This window comes from Mesocricetus auratus, unplaced genomic scaffold, assembly GCF_017639785.1.
Source record: "Mesocricetus auratus isolate SY011 unplaced genomic scaffold, BCM_Maur_2.0 Super-Scaffold_100008, whole genome shotgun sequence".
Taxonomy (NCBI): domain Eukaryota; kingdom Metazoa; phylum Chordata; class Mammalia; order Rodentia; family Cricetidae; genus Mesocricetus; species Mesocricetus auratus.
This window is the reverse complement of record NW_024429192.1, coordinates 85,607,900-85,627,352: the sequence shown is the minus strand read 5'-3', so window position 1 is coordinate 85,627,352 and position 19,453 is coordinate 85,607,900. Positions and strand designations below refer to the sequence as shown.

General features: G+C 46.8%; 1 protein-coding gene across 4 annotated transcripts in view; it reads right to left on the bottom strand.

Annotated features, from left to right (window-relative positions):
• The window catches only part of Mtus2 (microtubule associated scaffold protein 2), a 353,013-nt gene that overhangs the window by 63,915 nt on the left and 269,645 nt on the right, over positions 1-19,453 (bottom strand). For all 4 annotated transcript variants that reach the window (XM_040751389.1, XM_021234736.2, XM_040751390.1 and 1 more), the window contains one exon: positions 18,920-19,131. In XM_040751389.1, the coding sequence (XP_040607323.1) occupies positions 18,920-19,131 (212 nt within the window). The remainder of the gene's footprint in view (positions 1-18,919; positions 19,132-19,453) is intronic.

Genomic DNA, 19,453 nt, shown 5'->3' with positions numbered 1-19,453 from the left:
AGGAGGACATGGATTGAATGAGAGAACAGGTTTTGGGGGCATCACCCGGTATGTCTCCCACTGGCTGGCACATCTGCAACCTGTCCTGGGATGCACCTGAGACTGTCTCACAGTGACAAGGAGTGACCTTCCCTGCTGGACCCGGGAGCCCAGAGAAGTGTCCCTGCCACCAGGAATCCCTGCAGAAAACTGAGAATTGAATGACTGTAACTAGGAGAGGGATTTAAATGGATCTCAACACTAGCATTATAGCCCAACGGGGCAGCCCCCGACTGTATTGTTAAGCCAGATAGTGTAAGATCACCAACATTGACAGAGCAAGAGATGTGGGTCTTCTGTCAGCTAGAAGTAACTGCTCTAGGTAAAGGGCTTAAATGAAGACAGCGCCAATAGTTGGGGCTGGGAGCTGCCACATTGGATATCCCGGCTGCTGACAAGGCTGTGTCTCTTGGAAGCCCTGGCTGTCTGCAAGATGCCCCCGGCAAGATGGCAGCTCCTTTGCAGGGCTCTCCTGTCCTCAAAGGTCAGGGCTGAAGACAAGAGGGACAAACGACACAAGCCACAGTGCTTGGGAGGAATAAGGTGTGGGGGAGGGGTTTATTTAATTGGGCTCCCTTGGGACCCAGATAGTTTTTAAGGGGCTTGAGGTATCATATATGTCCCCCCCCTTTTTTTTTTACCATGTTTGATTTGTGGTATGTTCTAAAATAGCATGCAGAGCGTGAAAACACACATCAGGTTCTCTACCCAAAGCAGGTCAGATTCTGGGTCATAGAAAGCAGTGTTATTTTAACTGACTGGGAGGCATACATGATGATTTATGAGAAGTTCAGACAATGTGGGTCCTGCAGTGGGCATGGATTCCCTTTGAGCTCGAACAAGGACATGTAACACAGCGTTGCTCCATTTTGTTCTGAAAGCTTTTTCCCCCCCATTGGAATAAAAGCTCTCCCTTCTCCCAGAGCACCCTCTCACAGAATATACCCATACAAGGGAGACGCTTTGCTTGCACTCCTAGCAATTTCCCCCTTTACTTTGGGGATTTCCCATGATGTAATAACAACAACAACAAAACCAAAACAACAAAACACCCACAAAATATTCACTATCATAAAAGCATTTTTAAAACTCTATTCCCTTTCCAGGTTTAATTATATACAATATGGGTCATTTTGTTTAAAGATGAACCTGGAATGGCTGCCCCTGAACTACTGGTGTGGTTTTCATGAGTTAGATGCTGCAACGCAAGGGCATCAAGGATGAATGTTTCCTCTGTGAGTGGACCGCATGGTTCTGAGAATGGTGACTGAATGCTGCTGAGCCTCTGGGCAGGGGGCGGGGCTGCGGCTGTGGCAGGGGAGGGCATTCGTGTACCCCTCTGCTCTGGTGCAAACACCTTTGGCTCGACCTAAAACACAGAAGGAAGGGAGATGGTGGAGCTCGTGCTGCAGGGATGCCAAGTGGGAGACTGGCAGAGAGTTACGGTGTGAATACGTGGGCCTCAAAGGCCCTTCGTCCGTGTGCTGGTCGCTTCACCTCTAACCCATGGTGCTTGTCCTAATTTGGCTTCTGTGGCTGTCAAAAAACTGACCCAAAAGCAGCTTTGGGGGCGGGGTGGACTTATTCCAGCTTTCAGCTTCCATTCCATCATGGAGTAAAGTCAAGACAGGAGCTCCAGGCAGGAACTGATGCAGAGGCCATGGGGGACCGCTGCTTTCTGGCTTGCTCTCCCTGGCTTGCTCAGCCTGCTTTCTTAGAAAACACAGGGCCACCTGCCCAGGGATGGTGCCACCCACAGTGAGCCGGACCCTCCCACATCAGTCATCAAATGTCACAGTCATGCCCATGGGTGCGTTTGATGGAGGCAAATCCTTAAGTGTGGTTCCCTCTTCTCAAACTCTACTTTGTGTCAAGTTGACATAAATGAATAGCAGAGTGCTATTGGGGAGGTAGTAGAAAATTTAAGGGATAGAGCCAGCCTTGGTGAGAGGTCGTCCAGATACTGGGGTCCAGTACCTTGTCTCTATTTTTCTCTCTGGCCTTCCTGAGCTGAGCCACTGGCTTCATCAAGTCCTCTTTACCATGATGTGTTCCCTTGCTACAGGCCCCAAGGCAATACACAATGGCCGGAGGTATCTACAGCTGTCAATCAAAATAAACCTTTCCTATTTTCAGTGAACTAGCTCAAGTGTTTTGTTACGGTCATGGAAAGCTAACCCGGAGATGCTGTGATTACAGAAACCCATAGGCATCTTCTTCACTTCCCATTTGCAGCACCCCTATTCACATCTTGTCTAAGTGAAGCTGTCCGTTCTCTCCTGCAGCAGGGCATCTGGATGTGCTTATGGGGTCTCCTGGCTACTCTGGCACCAATTCTGGTTTGAATTTGATTCCCCCAAATTCAAATATTGTACACTCAATCTACAACTGGACAGTATTGGGAAGTGGGACCTAGTGGGTGGTATTTAGGCTATAGTGGGTTAATGTTTGAATAAAAGATTTTCCAAGGTAGGTTTTCTCTTGATCTCCCTGTGTTCTGCAATAAAAATGTCTGTGTGAGACATTAGTACCATCACCTTGACTTCCCAGCCTTCAAAACTGTAAGAAATACTTCTCTTTACTGTACATTATCTAGACTCAAGTGTTCTGTAGCACTATCACCAGCAGACTGAATCATATTAGACACTGCATTTTCTCCTTTTCCTTTAGGCCCTCTCATCTACTTAACATATTGCTTTGACTGGAAAACCCTCCATGGGGTGGGGCATAGATAAATGTACACAACTTTCATGTTACTTGGACATATGAAAAAGGAAATCAACAAGTCAAAGACATATAAAGTATTTTTTAGTTTTAGATTTACTTTCTTTTATGTGTTTTGCCTGTACATACATACACATGTATGTCTATGTATCATGCCTGGTGCCCATGGAGGTCAGAAGGGGCTTTGATTTCCCAGAACTGGAGTTATACGGGTTGTGAGCCACCATATGGTTACTGAGAACTGAATCAAGGTTTTCTTCTGTAAGGGCAGCACGTGCTTTTAACCACTGAGCCATCTCTCCAGGTCAAGAACAAATGTCTGCATTAATGGATGAACTCAGAGAGTCAACATTATCCCTAGACACACTACAGCAAGCAGTCTACACCCTCACTGCCTCCTAGCACGGCAGAGCGTTCTAACGGGATATTGGGTAGTCTTCCCTTCCATCTGTGTTTACACAGTCAGACTTCTCTTCGAGGCTGGCTTTTTCCAGGAGGCTCCACCATTCATTTAGAGCACGGCCTCAGGTAGATCTCTGTGAGTTCGATTAGAGCATGGCCTCATTTGGGGCAATGCACTTTCTGCTGACATGCCATGTCTTCAACTAATCTCAGGAATGAGGTCAATTCCATAAGGGAAAGAACTGTTTTATGACCCAACCTCTGTGGGGCCACAGCAAGTCCTCAGTCCTCCCTAGACTCCATGTCAGGTGAAATGCGTGGCTGGTGGCTTTAAGAGCACTGGCCCTGTCCACACATCATGTCTCCACCCGCATCTCAGAGCACTCTAGGAGCCCAAATCACCATGCTCCAGGACTCTCCCCTCCTACCCAGCTTACTTCCCAAACATCTCTCCATCCACCCACCAACACTCCCCACCTCCATGTCCCTACTTGGACCTAGGGCCTGTTGCCTGCTGCCGTGCAGTCTGCGGCTATGAGTGGCTTCAGGGCTCTGTACCTATCTGCTATCCAGGTGCCTGTGTTCTCAGGCCACCCTCCACTCAGAGGCTTCTCTTCTGCTCTTAGTGACCACAGTCCCCATCATAGCCCAGGCTCCCCATGCGTGCTCTCCCAACCACTTCCCTCACCCAGGGCTCCATTTAGTTTCCTTGGGCTCTCTCTCACTCCACAGCATGTGCTTGTCCCCCCTCCCTCTGTGTGCTTTTCACACGCAGAACTTCGCCCCACCCTCTGCACCGTTTCTCCAGGAACCCTTTCTTCTGTGTTTGCACACATGCAGAGCCATGCCCCCCAACGTTGCTTTTCATATTGACACCTGTCACCTGATCACTTGTGGCCTGCTGGCCCTGTTTCAGGTCCCCAACCCTGAATAGTTTCAGCTCAGAGCCGGAAACTGAATGGTGTTTGGGTTAACAGTCATCTATGTGGAGCGATGGTATTTCAAGTCATTCCCTTGTGCACGGTCTCAGGTCTCCCTCCTCAGGGACTCAGTTGGCAGACAAGGGCATTGGAACAGAAGAAGTTGTGTGTGGCGGCCAGGGCTGAGCCTGGCTTCTGCTCTTCAATCCTGCGCTTTCTCTACTGTGTGTCTTCTTCCTTTCCCTGACTAAGTTTCAGTCCCAGCACAGTTCACTAGGCGGCTGCAGAATGTCACGGAGAACACAGGCTACAGTGTGAGTGCCCCGCCTCGTGTCCCAGCCCTGGCTTTCTTTGTCTAAGCCAATAGCGGTGCTCAGTGCAGGGTTAACATGAAGTGGCATGTGGTTAGCACCTACCCCAAGGCTGGGGTGGACACTGCAAGCACGCATGAGTAAATGCTAATGAGAAAGAAAGAATGAACAATCCCAGCACCTGCCTGTTTTCTTGGGCGGGCTCTTCACTCCACCGAGCCTTGGTATGTGCTGTAAGCATTGCAGCTGGTATGCGCGATGACAAATCCTTCCCCTTCACTGCATTACGGTTAGCGCTCTGCATACTTGTCACAACCACAAACTTCACTCTCCTGTGCCCAGGCTCCTTTGTCTGCCCCATTTCTTCCTGCTCTTTGCTCTGTGCTCCTTGGCACTGACTCCCCTGAATCTGGACAAAAGCCCAGATGTCTGTCCTTTTAGGACTTCAGCTGCATTTCCCCATCTGCAGACAGGTTTCTATCCAGCTGCAGAGGATAGTTCAGATTGTTTCATTCCCTTCTTTCCTTCACTAATTCTCCAGAAATCAGTTGTCAGTTTTCTGGAAGTACCTGCAGACATGGAGAGTCACAGTTCTTCCTCACTGTGGGAAGCTGTTTGGTGACGTGTTTCCCTACTTATTTCTTCCTTGCTGGTGAAGGAGGAGTACCCGTGAACTAATAATCTCCCTGCATGCATTCTTTCTAGGAGAATAAGTCACCTGTTTGAAAGAGAAGTTAATGGGGAGGTCATTGTAGCACAACACACTGAATTTGTCAGAGAACCCCCCAGAAGAATGAATGGGGGTTCAGGAGTCCACTTCCTTCTGGGGAGTCTGCACTTTGAAACTGCTCTTTACAAATATGAAGCAAGCTGGGCGTTGGTGGTGCACGCCTTTAATCCCAGCACTCGGGAGGCAGACACAGGCGGGTCTCTGTGAGTTTGAGGCCAGCCTGATCTACAAGAGCTAGTTCCAACTGTGCATTCACACTTATACCAGCCTCTTTGAGTGCTGGCTTTCTTTCTGGCCATCTGGAAGACCCTCACATGTACTTAGCTGCTGTCACAGCTCTGAGGCCCCCTGTACTAGAATCCAGTCAGTCAGCGCTCTGCATCCAGTTTTGCAAGTCCAACACAACAGACGCTATGTCAAATGCAGATGTGTGGCCTATTCAAAATATTTCTAACATGAGTGACAAAAATATCCTACAAGTGTCTGGGGTCAACCACTGTTTTAAGCAATGTTAGATCAGTGGCTCTCAACCTTCCTAATGCTGTAACCATTTAATACCTCATGTTGAGGTGACTCCCCCAAACCAAAAACTTATTTTCATTGCTACTTCATAACTGTAATTTTCTACTGTTATGAATCATAATATAAATACCTGATACACAGGATACCTGATATGTAACCCTTGTGAAAGGGTCAGTTGACCCTCAAAGGGGTCACAACCCATATGTTGAGAAATACTGGTTTAGATCATGATTCCACTCATTTGAACCCCACACCGTACCATACTAAGAAACAAGCCAAACTAGGTGAACTGAGGTAGACACTGTCCCCTGTCCCCTTTTACAAGCTTTTCTCCATCAGAAGATAAATCTTTGGGCTTCCTACCAAGCATGGGACTGCCTCTCCTTTCTTTTCCAAGAGATTCACCTTTTCCTGCACATTCTCCACGTATACGTGGGTTTCCTCACCATTCTGGTGTCTGAGACTAGAGACATCCCGGACTTTACGTGGAGCTGCTGTGTCTGACCGCAGAGGGCGAGTGGCAGTTCCTGAGCGAGCCCCTCCACTTATACTCCTTGGAACACTGGCCTGTCTAGTGAGCCGTGGCCATGTGCCCACACCAAGACTGCCAATCTCATTTTCCAAGCCACCTGTTGAACCTTCTCATCTGCTCCCAGCATCCTGCGTGCCCAGATCCTTTGTTCTTTAGCTTGGAGAAACTTCAACTTTTCTCCCCTCTAATTTGTTTGCTGTTGTTTTTGTTTTGAGGACTTCATTCTTCACTAATTCCCATTTTCACTTTCAAATCCACATTCATGTTCTCCACAGTTGTTGTTGGTGTGTGTGTGTGTGTGTGTGTGTGTGTGTGTGTGTTTTATGGGCTTGCACACACCCAGACAGTCTCCGGTTGAGCAGGACCAATATAGTAAACTACATCACAACCTTCACCTTTATAGATCCTTGGGATCTCATGATTTTTTCCAGAAGAATTCATTAAATCTCAACGATTTTGTAGTCTCCAAAGTAGAACAGTTTCCTGCTCTCTGCTCAGATTTCATTCCTCTTATCCTTGGGTACCCAAATTTCTTTTTCTTCAGGGATGGAGGTTCTCTTTGGTACGTACCTCTCTCTTTTCATTAAAAGTCAAAACATATTTTAAATACTGTGTGTGCACATGCGCATTTGAATGCAATGACCATGGGGGGTGTCAGATTCCCTTGAACTGGAGGAGCTGTGAGCAGGGAACTGAGCTCAGGTTCTATGTAAGGTGTGTGCTCTTAACCATTTGCCATCTTCCCAGCCCCTAGCATCTCTCTTGCTTAGCACAGAAAATTCAGTCTCTTCAATTCCTTCCATCTCCCTTCATTCTGGTTTCCACTCCTCAAGCCAGAGCTTTATTACAAGTCACACTGCTGGTGTGTGCACAGGGAGTGTGTCAGTCACCCTGCAAACCCAGGAGTCACACCGCTGGTGTGTGAAGGGAGTGTGTGTGCACAGGGAGTGTGTGAGTCATCCTGCAAATCCAGGAGTCACACTGTTGGTGTGTGAAGGGAGTGTGTCAGTCACCCTGCAAACCCAGGAGTCACACCACTGGTGTGTGCACGCAACCACTAGTACTTTCTGATTATCTTCAAGACGTTCACTATTCTCACCACATCACAATCATTTGCCCCAATCGCAGGGCCCGATGTTCTGCAAGCATGCTAGGAGCTTCCTCAAACTGGACACACAAACCTTCACATGTAGAACTGTGCCAGTGTTGGGAAGCTGCACTGACAGTGTCCTGACATTCTCAAAGGAGACTCAAAATCCCCGGAGTGTCTGCAGCCTGCCAGCGTAGACACGTGAAATCCATGTGCCCAATAAATAGAGTCACCAATTCATAAGGCTTGAATCTCCATCTGCCCTTAGAACAGGGCTGATGAAATGGAATTCCTGGCATCTAGTGACCCATGCAAAAGTAGATTCCCTGTATCTGAACAATGTTTGACAAATTCGATAAAGACCGATCAGCTTATTCTAAGCATTTAAAACCCTACCTCTACTTTCTTTGGTTCTTTAGACAGAGTCTCACAATGTAGCTTAGGCTGGCCTAGAACTTACTATATAGCCCAGGCGGGCCTGAATGTGAGTCAAACCTCATACCCCAGGCTCCTGAAAGCTGGGATAAAAGGCCCGAGCCACCACACCTGGCCTCCATCTCTTGCAACCTCTCCTGGGAATGGCAGGTGTCAGCTGCTTGTGCAGGCAAAGGTGATTTGCATATTCATAAGCTATGCTGACCTTCAGAACACCTGATCTGGGACAGTATTTGTGTCTATCATGGTAGTTCTGCTAAGTAAATTTGACTGTTATCATGATTTAAGGCAATGATTTTTATGTTTACATATAATCATCAGAGTGTCTTGTTGAGTGGTAACACTGGGCCAAGAAAGACCTGAGAAAATGATTGCATTGCAATGTGTTTAGTGACATCAGCAATTCCTCCTTCGAATGTGGGTAGAGAGATGACTCAGGGGTTCAGGGCACTGGCTGGTTCCCAGCACTCAATCTGTACTTTCACTTCCAAGGGATCCAGTGCCCTCTCCTGGCCTCTGGAGGCATACACATTGAATGACTAACCTCAGAGCATGCCCTCTGCAGAGCTCAAGGCTGCTTCTCAGTGGCCATCTGGACTATGCTACCACAGCTGATAGAGATGGAGCATGGTGGGTGGGATTACTACTTCAGTTTACATATCCCTGCTTTCCTCTGTGTTACTTGAACTTTTTTTTAAAAAAAGTTTTCCATTTTTATTTATTCCTTATTTTTTCTGTTATGCCTCAAGCTTTCAGGCTTTGGTCTAAGAATTGTAATATGAACATGTAATCTTTCCCATGTCGTCTGGACACTGTGAGTCGGGCGTGGGAAGCGTGCAGCCATTCTCCCCTGTGTCGCTGTTTTCTTTGACAGATTTCTGCATTTTATCGTCTATGTTCATAGTTTGCATAGATCTTTGTAAGCTTTCTGAGGCTTACAGAACTTGAATCTATAGGTTTTCATTTTACAAAGATTTGACTTATTCATGCGAGCATGTCTATGTGTGTATGCCACATGTGTGCAGGTTCACTCAGAGGTCAGAGAGGGTGGAACCCTTCGTGTTGGAGTTAAGGGTGGTTGGGAGCCTTGTCACATGTGTGCTGGGAACCAAACTCCAGTCCTCTGGAAGAACAGCAAGCACTCTTGACCTCTTCTGAGACATCTCTGCAACTACTTCGAGAAGCTTTAATCATTCTTTCTTTTCTGTTTGTTTGTTTGGAGTCAGGGTTTTTGTAGCTGTGACTGTCCTAGAACGCACTAACCAGGCTGACTTTGAACTTACAGAGATCCACCTATCTTTGTCTCCCACTTGCTGGGATTAAAGATGTGAGCCCCCATGTCCATCCCAATCATCATTTAAAAAATTTTTAGAGACCAATAGAGCTGCTTTCCATGCAGCCCATATGTAGTCAATAACTCATGTTTCAGTGACAGCAGAACTCCCCTGTTTACCATTTTGATCACTTGCAAGTTCCACCTGACCCACTAATCAATAAAATACCAGTTAGAACAGCAGAAGGTGCAGGCCATATTTGGAGGCAGGCGCTTTGCATGATATCTTTCTCCCAGCTTTATTGTTAGTGACAAGTAAAAACTGTATACTAACATGTGCACCCTAGTATGTGCACATATGGTGAAATCACCATCACCCTGCTAGCTAAAATGGCCATCTGTCAGGGCCCATAAAGACGGGTCCTTTTCATCTTGCCTCAAGTCAGAGAGTTCAAAACTGTCTTTACACCCATAAGACTAAGCTTGGCTGCTGCAGGATGTTTCCGCCTTGATAGCAGATGTCTCAGGTGTGTTTACTCTGGACCCTGAAGGTCGGGTGGCAGGTGTGGCTACCAAACACCTGGAGAACTAAGGGAAGTAAGTCTGTTCACCCCTTATACATGATATAGAAGTCTTCTGCCATTATTCCCACTTTTGGTTGTACACTTAAGAAGGACTGAAATGTCCTCCTGACATCTAGCTTGTGTCTCCATCTTTTCTTTTAATGTCTTTAGGTAGCCTTTAACCCACACTCGCGCTCTCAGGTGCCAACCGAGGGCAAGTCGGCTGGCTCCAACTACAGCTCCACGAGTACAGTCCCCCACAAATGGCACCCAACACAGGGCTATACAAACAGCTTCCCACAGCCACCACTTCACATGGCTCCCTGTTTGGTGTGTGCCTGGTGTGTGTTTATCATCTATCTTTGTAAGTGTAAACTATGCGATTCAGAGCCCTTAACTATACCCACCATTAGAGCAGGTCTCCAGAATTTATCATCACAGTCTGGAGTTATGCTTACTGACCTCTCTCCCTCTGCTTAGCTGTCACAAGGCAGCACCCATGGCTTCCTGTCCACCTTCCAGCAATGCTGGGAGGGTCAGTTGAGGAGCTTTGCTGAGGGTTGTGTGGGAACATGCTTGGGACTTTCTTGAAAGAGACCCTGTGTCTTCTCCATTCTATTATTCTGGGATCTAGCAGGCATTTGATAAATACATGATGACTAAACTAATTCACAAGACATGGTTTGATTAAAAGGTACCCAAGTTATCTGTGAGATGGATTGAAATAACTTCATCATGAAGATGAAATGAAATAGTGTTCATAAACATACAAAGGACAGAGTTGTGCCCATTACACACTGGGGCTTATTATTACCTTCCCCCTGAATTGTAGATGTTTTAAGATGTTTCTTGTTTGAAGCAATTCGACTCTTGGGTCTATACTAACTGGTCATTATGGTCCTGCCGTGTCACTAGACCTCAGCAGAGACAGCCGACTGTGCCAGCAGCCAGCTTCACACCTTCTCTGGATTTTCGGTGAACTGACACTTTCTCACTGCAGTACTATATTTCCTACTGACACTCTTTCTGGTTTTAGGGTGGCTGCTCTCATTAGGTTTCTGTTGCCGTGATAATCACCCACCCAAACCGGCGTGGGGATGGGAAGGATTTGCTTGGCTTACACTTCCCATCGTCAGTGAAAGCCAAGACAGGAATGGAAGCAGAAACCACCAAGGAACGCTGCTCACTGGCTTGTTGTTGTCTCGATGGATCAGCTACCTTCCTTATAGGTATCGTACTGCCCACAGGGGGCTGGGCCCTCTTGTGTCAATTACCAATTATGGAAATACCCCATAGATATGCCCATGGGCCAGTCTGATGGAGGCAGCTCCTCAGCTGAGATTCTCTCCTCCCAGGTTTGTCTAGAATTGTATCAAGCTGACGAAAACTATGACATCAGTTTAGTGTTAAATTAGTATAGTCATCTTATATTGGCAAATGACAATGTACAGATTTCTTTAAAAATTAATAAAATATTAAATTATATATCCATTCTGTCTCTCTTCTTGATAGTGTCAGCATGGTGTGTTTTTCTCACCCTTTATTTTAAAATTCATCTTTACTTATTGAGATTCTTGTAGACAGCATATAGCTGGATTCAGTAAGTAACTTCAGACTACCTCTGTCTTTTAGTGTGTTTAGTTAAGCCACTCACATGCAAAGTGGTTATTCATAGGGTTGAGCTAACCTCTTTCAACTGTTTTCCTTACTGGCCTTGATTCCCTGCAGGGACCAGGTCACCGATGTGCGATGTCTGTGGGTTTTCCCAATATAGAATTGTATTTATAACACAACTCCTAGGCAAACAGCCTGCAGCGTCACCACACATCTTCTTGCTATTGTCATGATTTGATGGTGGGGAATGAAATGCAAGATGAAAGAAGCTGTGTATTTTCAGTCAAATGAGCTGCAGTTAAGTTTGTGGAATGAGATGCTCTGTGTCCCGCACCGGTAAACATGGAGGAGACAGACCCAGGGACAGGAAGGTAGAACTGGAGAGATTTTTTTTGAGCACAGACTTGTATTTCTAGACAGCGTCCTCTAGGTGGCACCACTGCCACTTCTCTCAGTCAGGCTCTGCCACCTGATCACAAGGAGCCAGGACACTTAGTAACTCTTTTACTAAGTAGCTCTTTGTTTACATTCTTCTGAAACACTAAACTCTAGCTACTTGTTACTTCTGTATCCTTTTACCCAGGACCTGAGCCCTGGCCTGGAACTCTCTCACTCAGCTCCAAAGGGGTTGGGTGGCCTGCTACCTCAGCCTTTACCACATCTCCTGTCTCCTTGGGGCTTTCCTCACGCCCTGGCTCCTTCATGGGAAGCAGGGATGCTCTTAAGACACTGTCCTGTCCATGAACACTCTGCTGTCAATCTCCTCCCTTCTTATGTCATTTCCAGGTGAGCAGGTCCATGGAACTCCTTGGTGTTTGCTTCTTTTGTGACTCCTGTTTAGCGACACTCTGTCCAGGTGGATGGTGACAATTGCTGCACCATCTGGGACAGGGTCTCACTTACAGCTCACTATGTAGCCCAGACTGGCCTTGAACATGGGACACCCTCCTGCCTTAGCCTCCCAGGTACTAGGACTTGAGATTCATCCTTCAGATAACTACCATTTCTGGTACTTAAGAATGAGAGAGACTTAGAGTTTGACAAGCTCGACTAAAGCTCAGACCCCTGGCCCTGACAGCCCACCCACTGCAGTAGTCCCTGAAGTTACACAGTTACTCATTTCCCCCTTTATTAAAAAAACAAAAATTGAAATTAGGCTGTTAGCAATCCCATTTCCAGATAAAAAAATCAAATTCTAGGAAAGACTAGAAAACATGTTTTGGGGGCTGAGGCAGTAAGTGCTAACCTCCGTAGGCAGCAATTCATTTTAAAAACTCTTCTTATTTAATTTGTTGTCCTTTGGTGAGGTTTACAACATTTAACTGATCTGGAAAGAAATCTCAATGATTAAGAGCACTGGTCTGGCCACTCTTGCAAAGGATCCAAGTGGCCCACTTGGCAGTAACTCCAATTTCAGGGGATCTAATGTCCTCTTCTGACTTCTGAGGGCACCAGGCGTGCACATGGTGCATTTACATACACCCAGGTGAACACTTATATGCATAAAATAAAATAAATTAATTTTAAAAAACAGAAGAAATTTCCAGAGTAGAGACTCTGGAGCCATAGGAGCCAAGGGTGCACAAACGTTTCCTGCAGTGACCCTGGGACAGTCCTCCCTGCCACACTCTGGTAAGCAGTGTTCACTACTCCATCCCAGATGACTCGAAGGGCACAGACTTCACTCTGACCAGCTTCCTGCTGCTCACACAGGCTGGATTCCTAAAGCACCCAGCAAAACCCACAATTCTTCTTATACTGTGTCCACCCGTGATAAAAGGATGCTATTGGAAGGATAAACAGATGAGCAAAATGGGGAAAAATGAACAAATGCACAATGCATGAAAGACAAACAGTTTTTACCTGGCGATGCACCTGACTGTGAAGTCTACACTATCATCAATGAAGTTGGGGTACATCAGGCATTGGAACTCTGCTCTCTCGACTTATTTTCTAGTTGTTCTGTGAACACCCACGAGCAGGGGTCTTTTGGGGGGATTTTTACCTCTTGATTTGGGAAATATTTTAGTATTTGAAGGCTATGCTGTGAAATTCCTCTAGCTAGAGTTCTGCGAGGAAAAGCAGGCACCTACCTCACTGCAAGGAGTTCCTTCTATGACACGCAGCCTTCCTGTACTGTCACGTCAGGGAGTGATCAATTTGCCTCCCACATACCACTCCGCTAGCATCTCCGGCCACACTCTCTGCCGACTGACTGTCAGGCAGGCTAACCCAAGTCCTCACGGTCTCTTTAAGGCTTTCTTTAGCTATTTCACACAGAAGATACTGGCAGGGCACTATTCACAGGCTGGAAGGCACACAGCACTATGGTGACAGGTCAAGGGGGGAGGGGAATGCTCCAAGGATCAGACTGCTTCTACTTAAGTGTCCCTGCCGACCAAGAATGTACTTGGGGGTGAAAGGAGTAGGAGAAAGAAGCGCCTGGAAATGGGAAGTCCTTTAGCTGGTGGAATATGGCTTCACTCTTGCTTTCAAGGCAGGCATTCATCCGCAATTTAAAATCGGACTTAGTGGTGGGAGCAAGGCAGCATTTACTCTAGGAAAGATTCTCCCTCCATCTTCTGTCTTCTGCTTCACTGGGCACCCTGCCCGACTGAAGATGGCAGAAGGGAGCAGGTACTGTGGGGGCATTAATGAAGACACTGGAGATGCTCCAGCTTGAGGAGCCCTTGTTCTCACAGAGGGATGCTGTCCTCTCAAACAGAGTCCAGGGCCTAAAACTGTACTCAGATCTTAGCAAAGATGCACCAAGAGCTAAGAGAGAGGGAGAGGACTCGCCCACGGGGCGGGGTGGGAGGGGGCAGACATATACTCTGCTTTCCTCTCTGCTCACCCCGGGTCTGGCGGCTCTCCCCACCCTCTCACACACACCCCCATCCCCAATGACTGGTCCTCCCCAGAGTTCTGCTTTTCACTTGGTCTGTTGCAAGGGCAGCGTGCCAAAGATGGCCTCAGGGCACTCGCTAGGGGCATTATGCACAGCTACCCAGCTTCACCGTGTTTCATCATTTGAGATGACTCTTTTCCATGTTTCACCGTTTGTGATTATGCTTTCCCCCTTCTCACACAGAACAGAAGCAGCGTGGAGACTGGGAGGGGGTGGAGGATTAACATATGGTGCAAAGATACAGCTGTTGGCTCCATCATGTTCCATATTTGTCATTTGAGACCTGCAGATCTCCCCCAGTGTCCCCAAATGTCACACAAAGGTAACAGCTATGCCAGCTGGAAGAACTCAGTGAGGGCTAGTCAGTCAGGGCTAGGCTGTTATTTGGGAACCACACCCACTTTCAAGTTTTTCAAGCCTTCCTCCGGCCCATTCACATGGCAGAGGCAGTCAGCCAGGAAAGAGCTCCTGCTATTGCAGGTGAAATATATTAAAAATATATAGCTCTAAGTATTAACAACACACACACACACACACACACACACACACACACACACACACACACACAAAGCTAGAAGAGTAGAATGCTGATACAAGTTAAGTATAATGATGGAAATTTGGGTTTGTGTTCCTTCCACACTGTTGTATTAAAAACTTGTTTAATGTGAAACAGTGCTTGTGATACAGGACCGCTGTCTGGGTCTGGGCTGGTTCATGGAGTGACCACTAGGGGGTGCTACAGGGTAGCAGTTGGAGGAACAACAAGAGAAAGATTCCAGCTTGTCAGCAGGACCCTGGGAAGTGAGCCCAGGAGGGTCATGTTCATTACCACATCCCTAGAGGTTTGCAACCATGTTTTTCGGCAGGTCTGCTTGGCCTGCTGAGGAACGTGACCGGCTGCAGGGGCAGAGCTGTTAAGAGCGGGCAGGTGTGAGGTCATGTTGGCACCTGAGTGTGGCATCTCAGAATCCCTGGGCACCGGGTGAAGCTGTCAGAGCTGACAGTTTCCGCAGCCATTCTGCCAGGACCAGGAGTCCATCTGAGCTTCCATGCTGTTCCCAGCATTGAGACAAATTTTCAATACATCCTTCAAGACATATTCAGCATTTTCAGGAAACATTTACTATAACAATCGATTGGGCTAGATCAGGCAAAATGCTGTTTATGCATACAGTCGAGTCAGTATCTCTTATCCAAAATGCTTGGGGATGGAAATGGTTCTGATTTTTGTTTCTTTAGAATTTGGGATGTTTTTACAGTGTACATAATAAGTTATCTTGGAGATGGGATCCAAGTCTGAACATGGAGTTCATTTAAGTTCCTTATGCACTCTTGAAGCACAGGGTAGAGGTAATTTTATACAATATTTTAAAAGTGCAGCCCGTCTTAGGAGTTCCAGTGTAGAATGTCACACTTGTGCCCTGTCTGTCCTCAAACGGTTTGAGGTGTTGGAACAGTTCAGATTTCAAACCGGGGAAGCAGGACCAGGGAAGCACTACCTGTAAAATGACATCAAAGCAGCCAGCTGTGTTCACACATCTCATACACTCTAATCCTCTCCTGAGAGCAGAACCCCTGCGGTCGGTTTTGTAGATTTCCTTGCACTCACAGAAGATCATTCTCAAGGACTTCCACAAGGCACCTCTCCCCACTAACTCTCCACAAGCTAGCAATGACCTTACAGAGAAGTAGCACTTGCCATTCAGAAGCAGAGAGAGCCAAGACTCAGGACAAAGGACTGAAGCTTGCGGGACACACACACACACACACACACACACACACACACACACACACAGGATGAGCTGTGGAGGCCAACAATGACATCAGAAGACTCTGCCTGTTTGATCCTGACCATGCCCCCGGACCCCTTTTCTCCTGGCGTGTATCTAGAGGAAGAGGAGAGATCAGAAGGACAGAAAAGGCCACACATGTGACATGGATGGTGAAATCCCACGGGCTGTTTTAGTGGTCTGTCTGGAGTTGCCGGTTGTGATTTATAGAAAAGTCAATGAAAATCATGTCCACCGTTCATCTTGTTGACTGATATGTCAGACCTGGGCAGTCCCAGTGGTGTTGTTGGGGTCTGATGGCGACACCTACACGTCACCTGCTAGCCCTCCTGGGCTTCTAACTGTAGAGCCTTGTGTATGTATGGAGGGATACAGCTTGTGGTCAACGAGGAGGTTTTCTGGGGCAGAGAGCTGTAAGACTCTCTCAGTGGACCCTTAATTCTAGCCCAGTGGCTTCTTACTTGCTATGGTACCGTAAGGTTCAACTTGTAAAACACAAGACAAAATTTCAGAGGATCTCTCAGGGTCCTGGGATGTGTTTAGCCATATGAAATAATCATCAAGACTTTAGTGTGACCCTGAGGAGGCCACGTGAAAGGAGGAATCATAGGCAGGTAGCATCACAACGAAACCATGGTCACCCCAGCTCAGCAAACACCCTACTTCTTTTTCTACCAAAGACTTGACAGTCCGCAAAAAATCTGCATCGTACCAAAGACAAACTACGCACTCCCTGACTCATCAAAAATACATTTGTAACTTCTTCTATAATTCATGCAGGGGTGGACCGTAGACTTCTATAATTCGTGCAGGGGTGGACTGTAGATACTTGTCATACTTCGTTGACACTAATATGAACATCTGGAAAGATGGGAAATCTAAATTGGCCATTCATTGCTGGGGTGAAAGTTCTTAGCTGGTGAGGAGGCTGGGGATATTGGTAACAATGAATGTTTTGCGGCTATCTATGCATTATGTTGTCCCTTAAAACAACGGATCAGTAAGTGACTCTGTGCTGAAAGCTCAAGCAAAAGGAAAAAAGACTGAGGGGAAGGGGGCAGGCTGGGTTGATCCACTAGAGGGCAGGGAGGGGACAGAAGGGCAAAGAATTGCCCTAGAGTGCGGCTCAGATGCTTAAGGAAGAAGTCAGTGGGCGCTGTGCAACTAAACGTCCTGTTGCTTTGTCTCTAAATTAGCTAGAGTTTTAGGCACTTCACTCTCCTATTTGGGAAGTGTTGATACCATATATTACCACTTGCTACTTATATATGCCAGAGGACCCTCGTGTGGAGCTCCAAATGCTCACCCATCCTTAGGACTTGGGTGTGGCTGATCCTCTGAAACCTCCTACTGAAAAAGTGGGTGCTTGAGAAAGAATTCATATCTGTCTCATGGAAATAGATTAGCTCCTGGGAGAGCAGGTTGGCTCCAGACGTTTCAGTTGTTTGCCTCTTCCTTCCTTCCTGTGTGGTAGTTTGAATGACATTGGCCCCATAATCTCATAGGGAGTGGCACTATTAGGAGGTGTGGCTTTGTTGGAGTGGGATGGCCTTGTTGTAGGTAGTGTGTCACTGTGGGGGCAGGGTTTGAGGTTTCCTATGCTCAGGGTACCACCCAGTGTCTCAGTCGACCTTGTTCTTCAGTGTCAAGGTTGGGTGATAACATCTATTTCGGGTGGATTGGGGCTTAGTTCCTACTGTACCAATGTTTTGGGAGACCCCAGGTTGACTTCATATCATGCCCATAGCTACAGATCTGGTTCAAGTTCCCCAACAACTCCCCTCTGCTTCTTATCTGCATTACTTTACAAATAGAATGATCTGAAACTGTAATCAAGCCACCACAATGAAATGCTTTCTTTATGAGAGTTCCTGTGGCCATGGTGCCTCTTCATAGCAATAGAAACTCTAAGACACCCTGCTTGCTGACAGAGTTTCTGTCCCACACAGTCCCACAGCCCTTTAGTCCCAAATAAACACACAGAGGCTTATACCAATTATAAACTGTTTGGCCAATGGCTCAGGCTTCTTACTGGCTAGCTCCTTCTTAATTATTAGTCCATTTCTATTTATCTGTGTATCTCTATGTGGTATTGGCTTGCTGGTGATGCCTGGACCTCTTGCTTCCTCAGCAGCTACATGGCATCTCTCCAACTCCACTTACTATCTTTCTCTATCTCTGTTTGGATTTCCCACCTGGTTAAACCCTACATGTCCATTGGCTGAAACAGCCTTATTCATCGACCAATAAGAGAAACACATATTCACAGCATACAGAAGGACCTCCCCCATCACCTGCCCCCTCTCCCCTTCATACATGCTTGCCCTGCCCCCTCTCCTCGGCATGCCTGCTTGCCCTTCTGTTTTGCACTGTGAGGTGAAGCAGTCTGAGGCCCTCCCCAGAAGCCCAGCAGGTGCTAGAGCCATGCTCTCAGGTATTCAGCCTCTAGAACTGTGAGGCAAAATGAACTTTTTTTCCTAAATAAACTACCCATTCTTGGATGTTTTATTATAGCAACACCACCAACAAAAAATAGGGGTCATATTCAAATCTCTAAAATAAATGCTCATTTTCACCCTCAAACACATCTTTGTGACAAGAAATGGACATTCTGCATTTCTAGAGAAACAGTCTTCAGTGGAGATCCTTCTTCAGCCTGTGCTTTGGGCTAAGAGGAGCGTGTCCCTCAGGCCTGCCCAGTGCATTTCCCACCAGCAGCCAAGAGAGATGACCCTGAGGTTCTGTCTCCTTGTGGCCTCAGTCAAAACACCAGAATGAGCCCATGTCTTTTTGAAAACACAAAGAAGCACATATACTGCCTTTTTCAAACATTTCCTCTTTGAGCCCTTTGTATGTATCCTTTCTTTCTTTTTTTGCCCACTTTTCTCTTTTGTAATCAAGGTTGTTTAGTTTATTTAATGAGTTTTGGGCTCCTGGAATATTCTAGAATGCTGCAGGAGATTTCCATCCCCATACCCTAACAATCGCACACACTTCCAACGACTGTCACTTTAGCTCCAGCACCCAGGTAGGTAAGAACGTTAGAGTTCACGGCCACGGCCTCACCTTTCCAAAGAAATGCTGAGTAGACACAGCCAGGGCGTCGAAGCCATGGATGGCCCTCTTCAGCTCCTCTCGAGCCAGGCCCAGTTGCCTGGCCTGCCACTCACACTTGTCCCTTAGTCGCTGGGCCAGCTGTCGCTCTGCCTCGCGGGCCTGCAGGTCAGGCTTGGGTGTGATCCCATTTCGAGAAGCAGTGGTTCTCTGCTTTGGGTACCCTATGGAGACAGAAAACAGTCACTTGTGGTATCCATCCAACTGCAGCCTCTCACAGGAGCTCCCCAGACTCACAGGGCAAGGAAGGAGTTGCCCACGGTTTGACATTTCAAGTATTAAACAGATGAAACATGCCGGGATTCATATCATTTATTCTGTTTACTGGTTTTAAGTGTGAAGTTCATGCTTAGAAAACAGTAACAAACACACCACCAAATTTCTTTCAGCTTCCACCATTTCTTTAGGCCTATTTGTAGAGAATGAAGCAGGAAATCTATATGTATGTATGTATGTATGTATGTATGTATCTATCTATCTATCTAT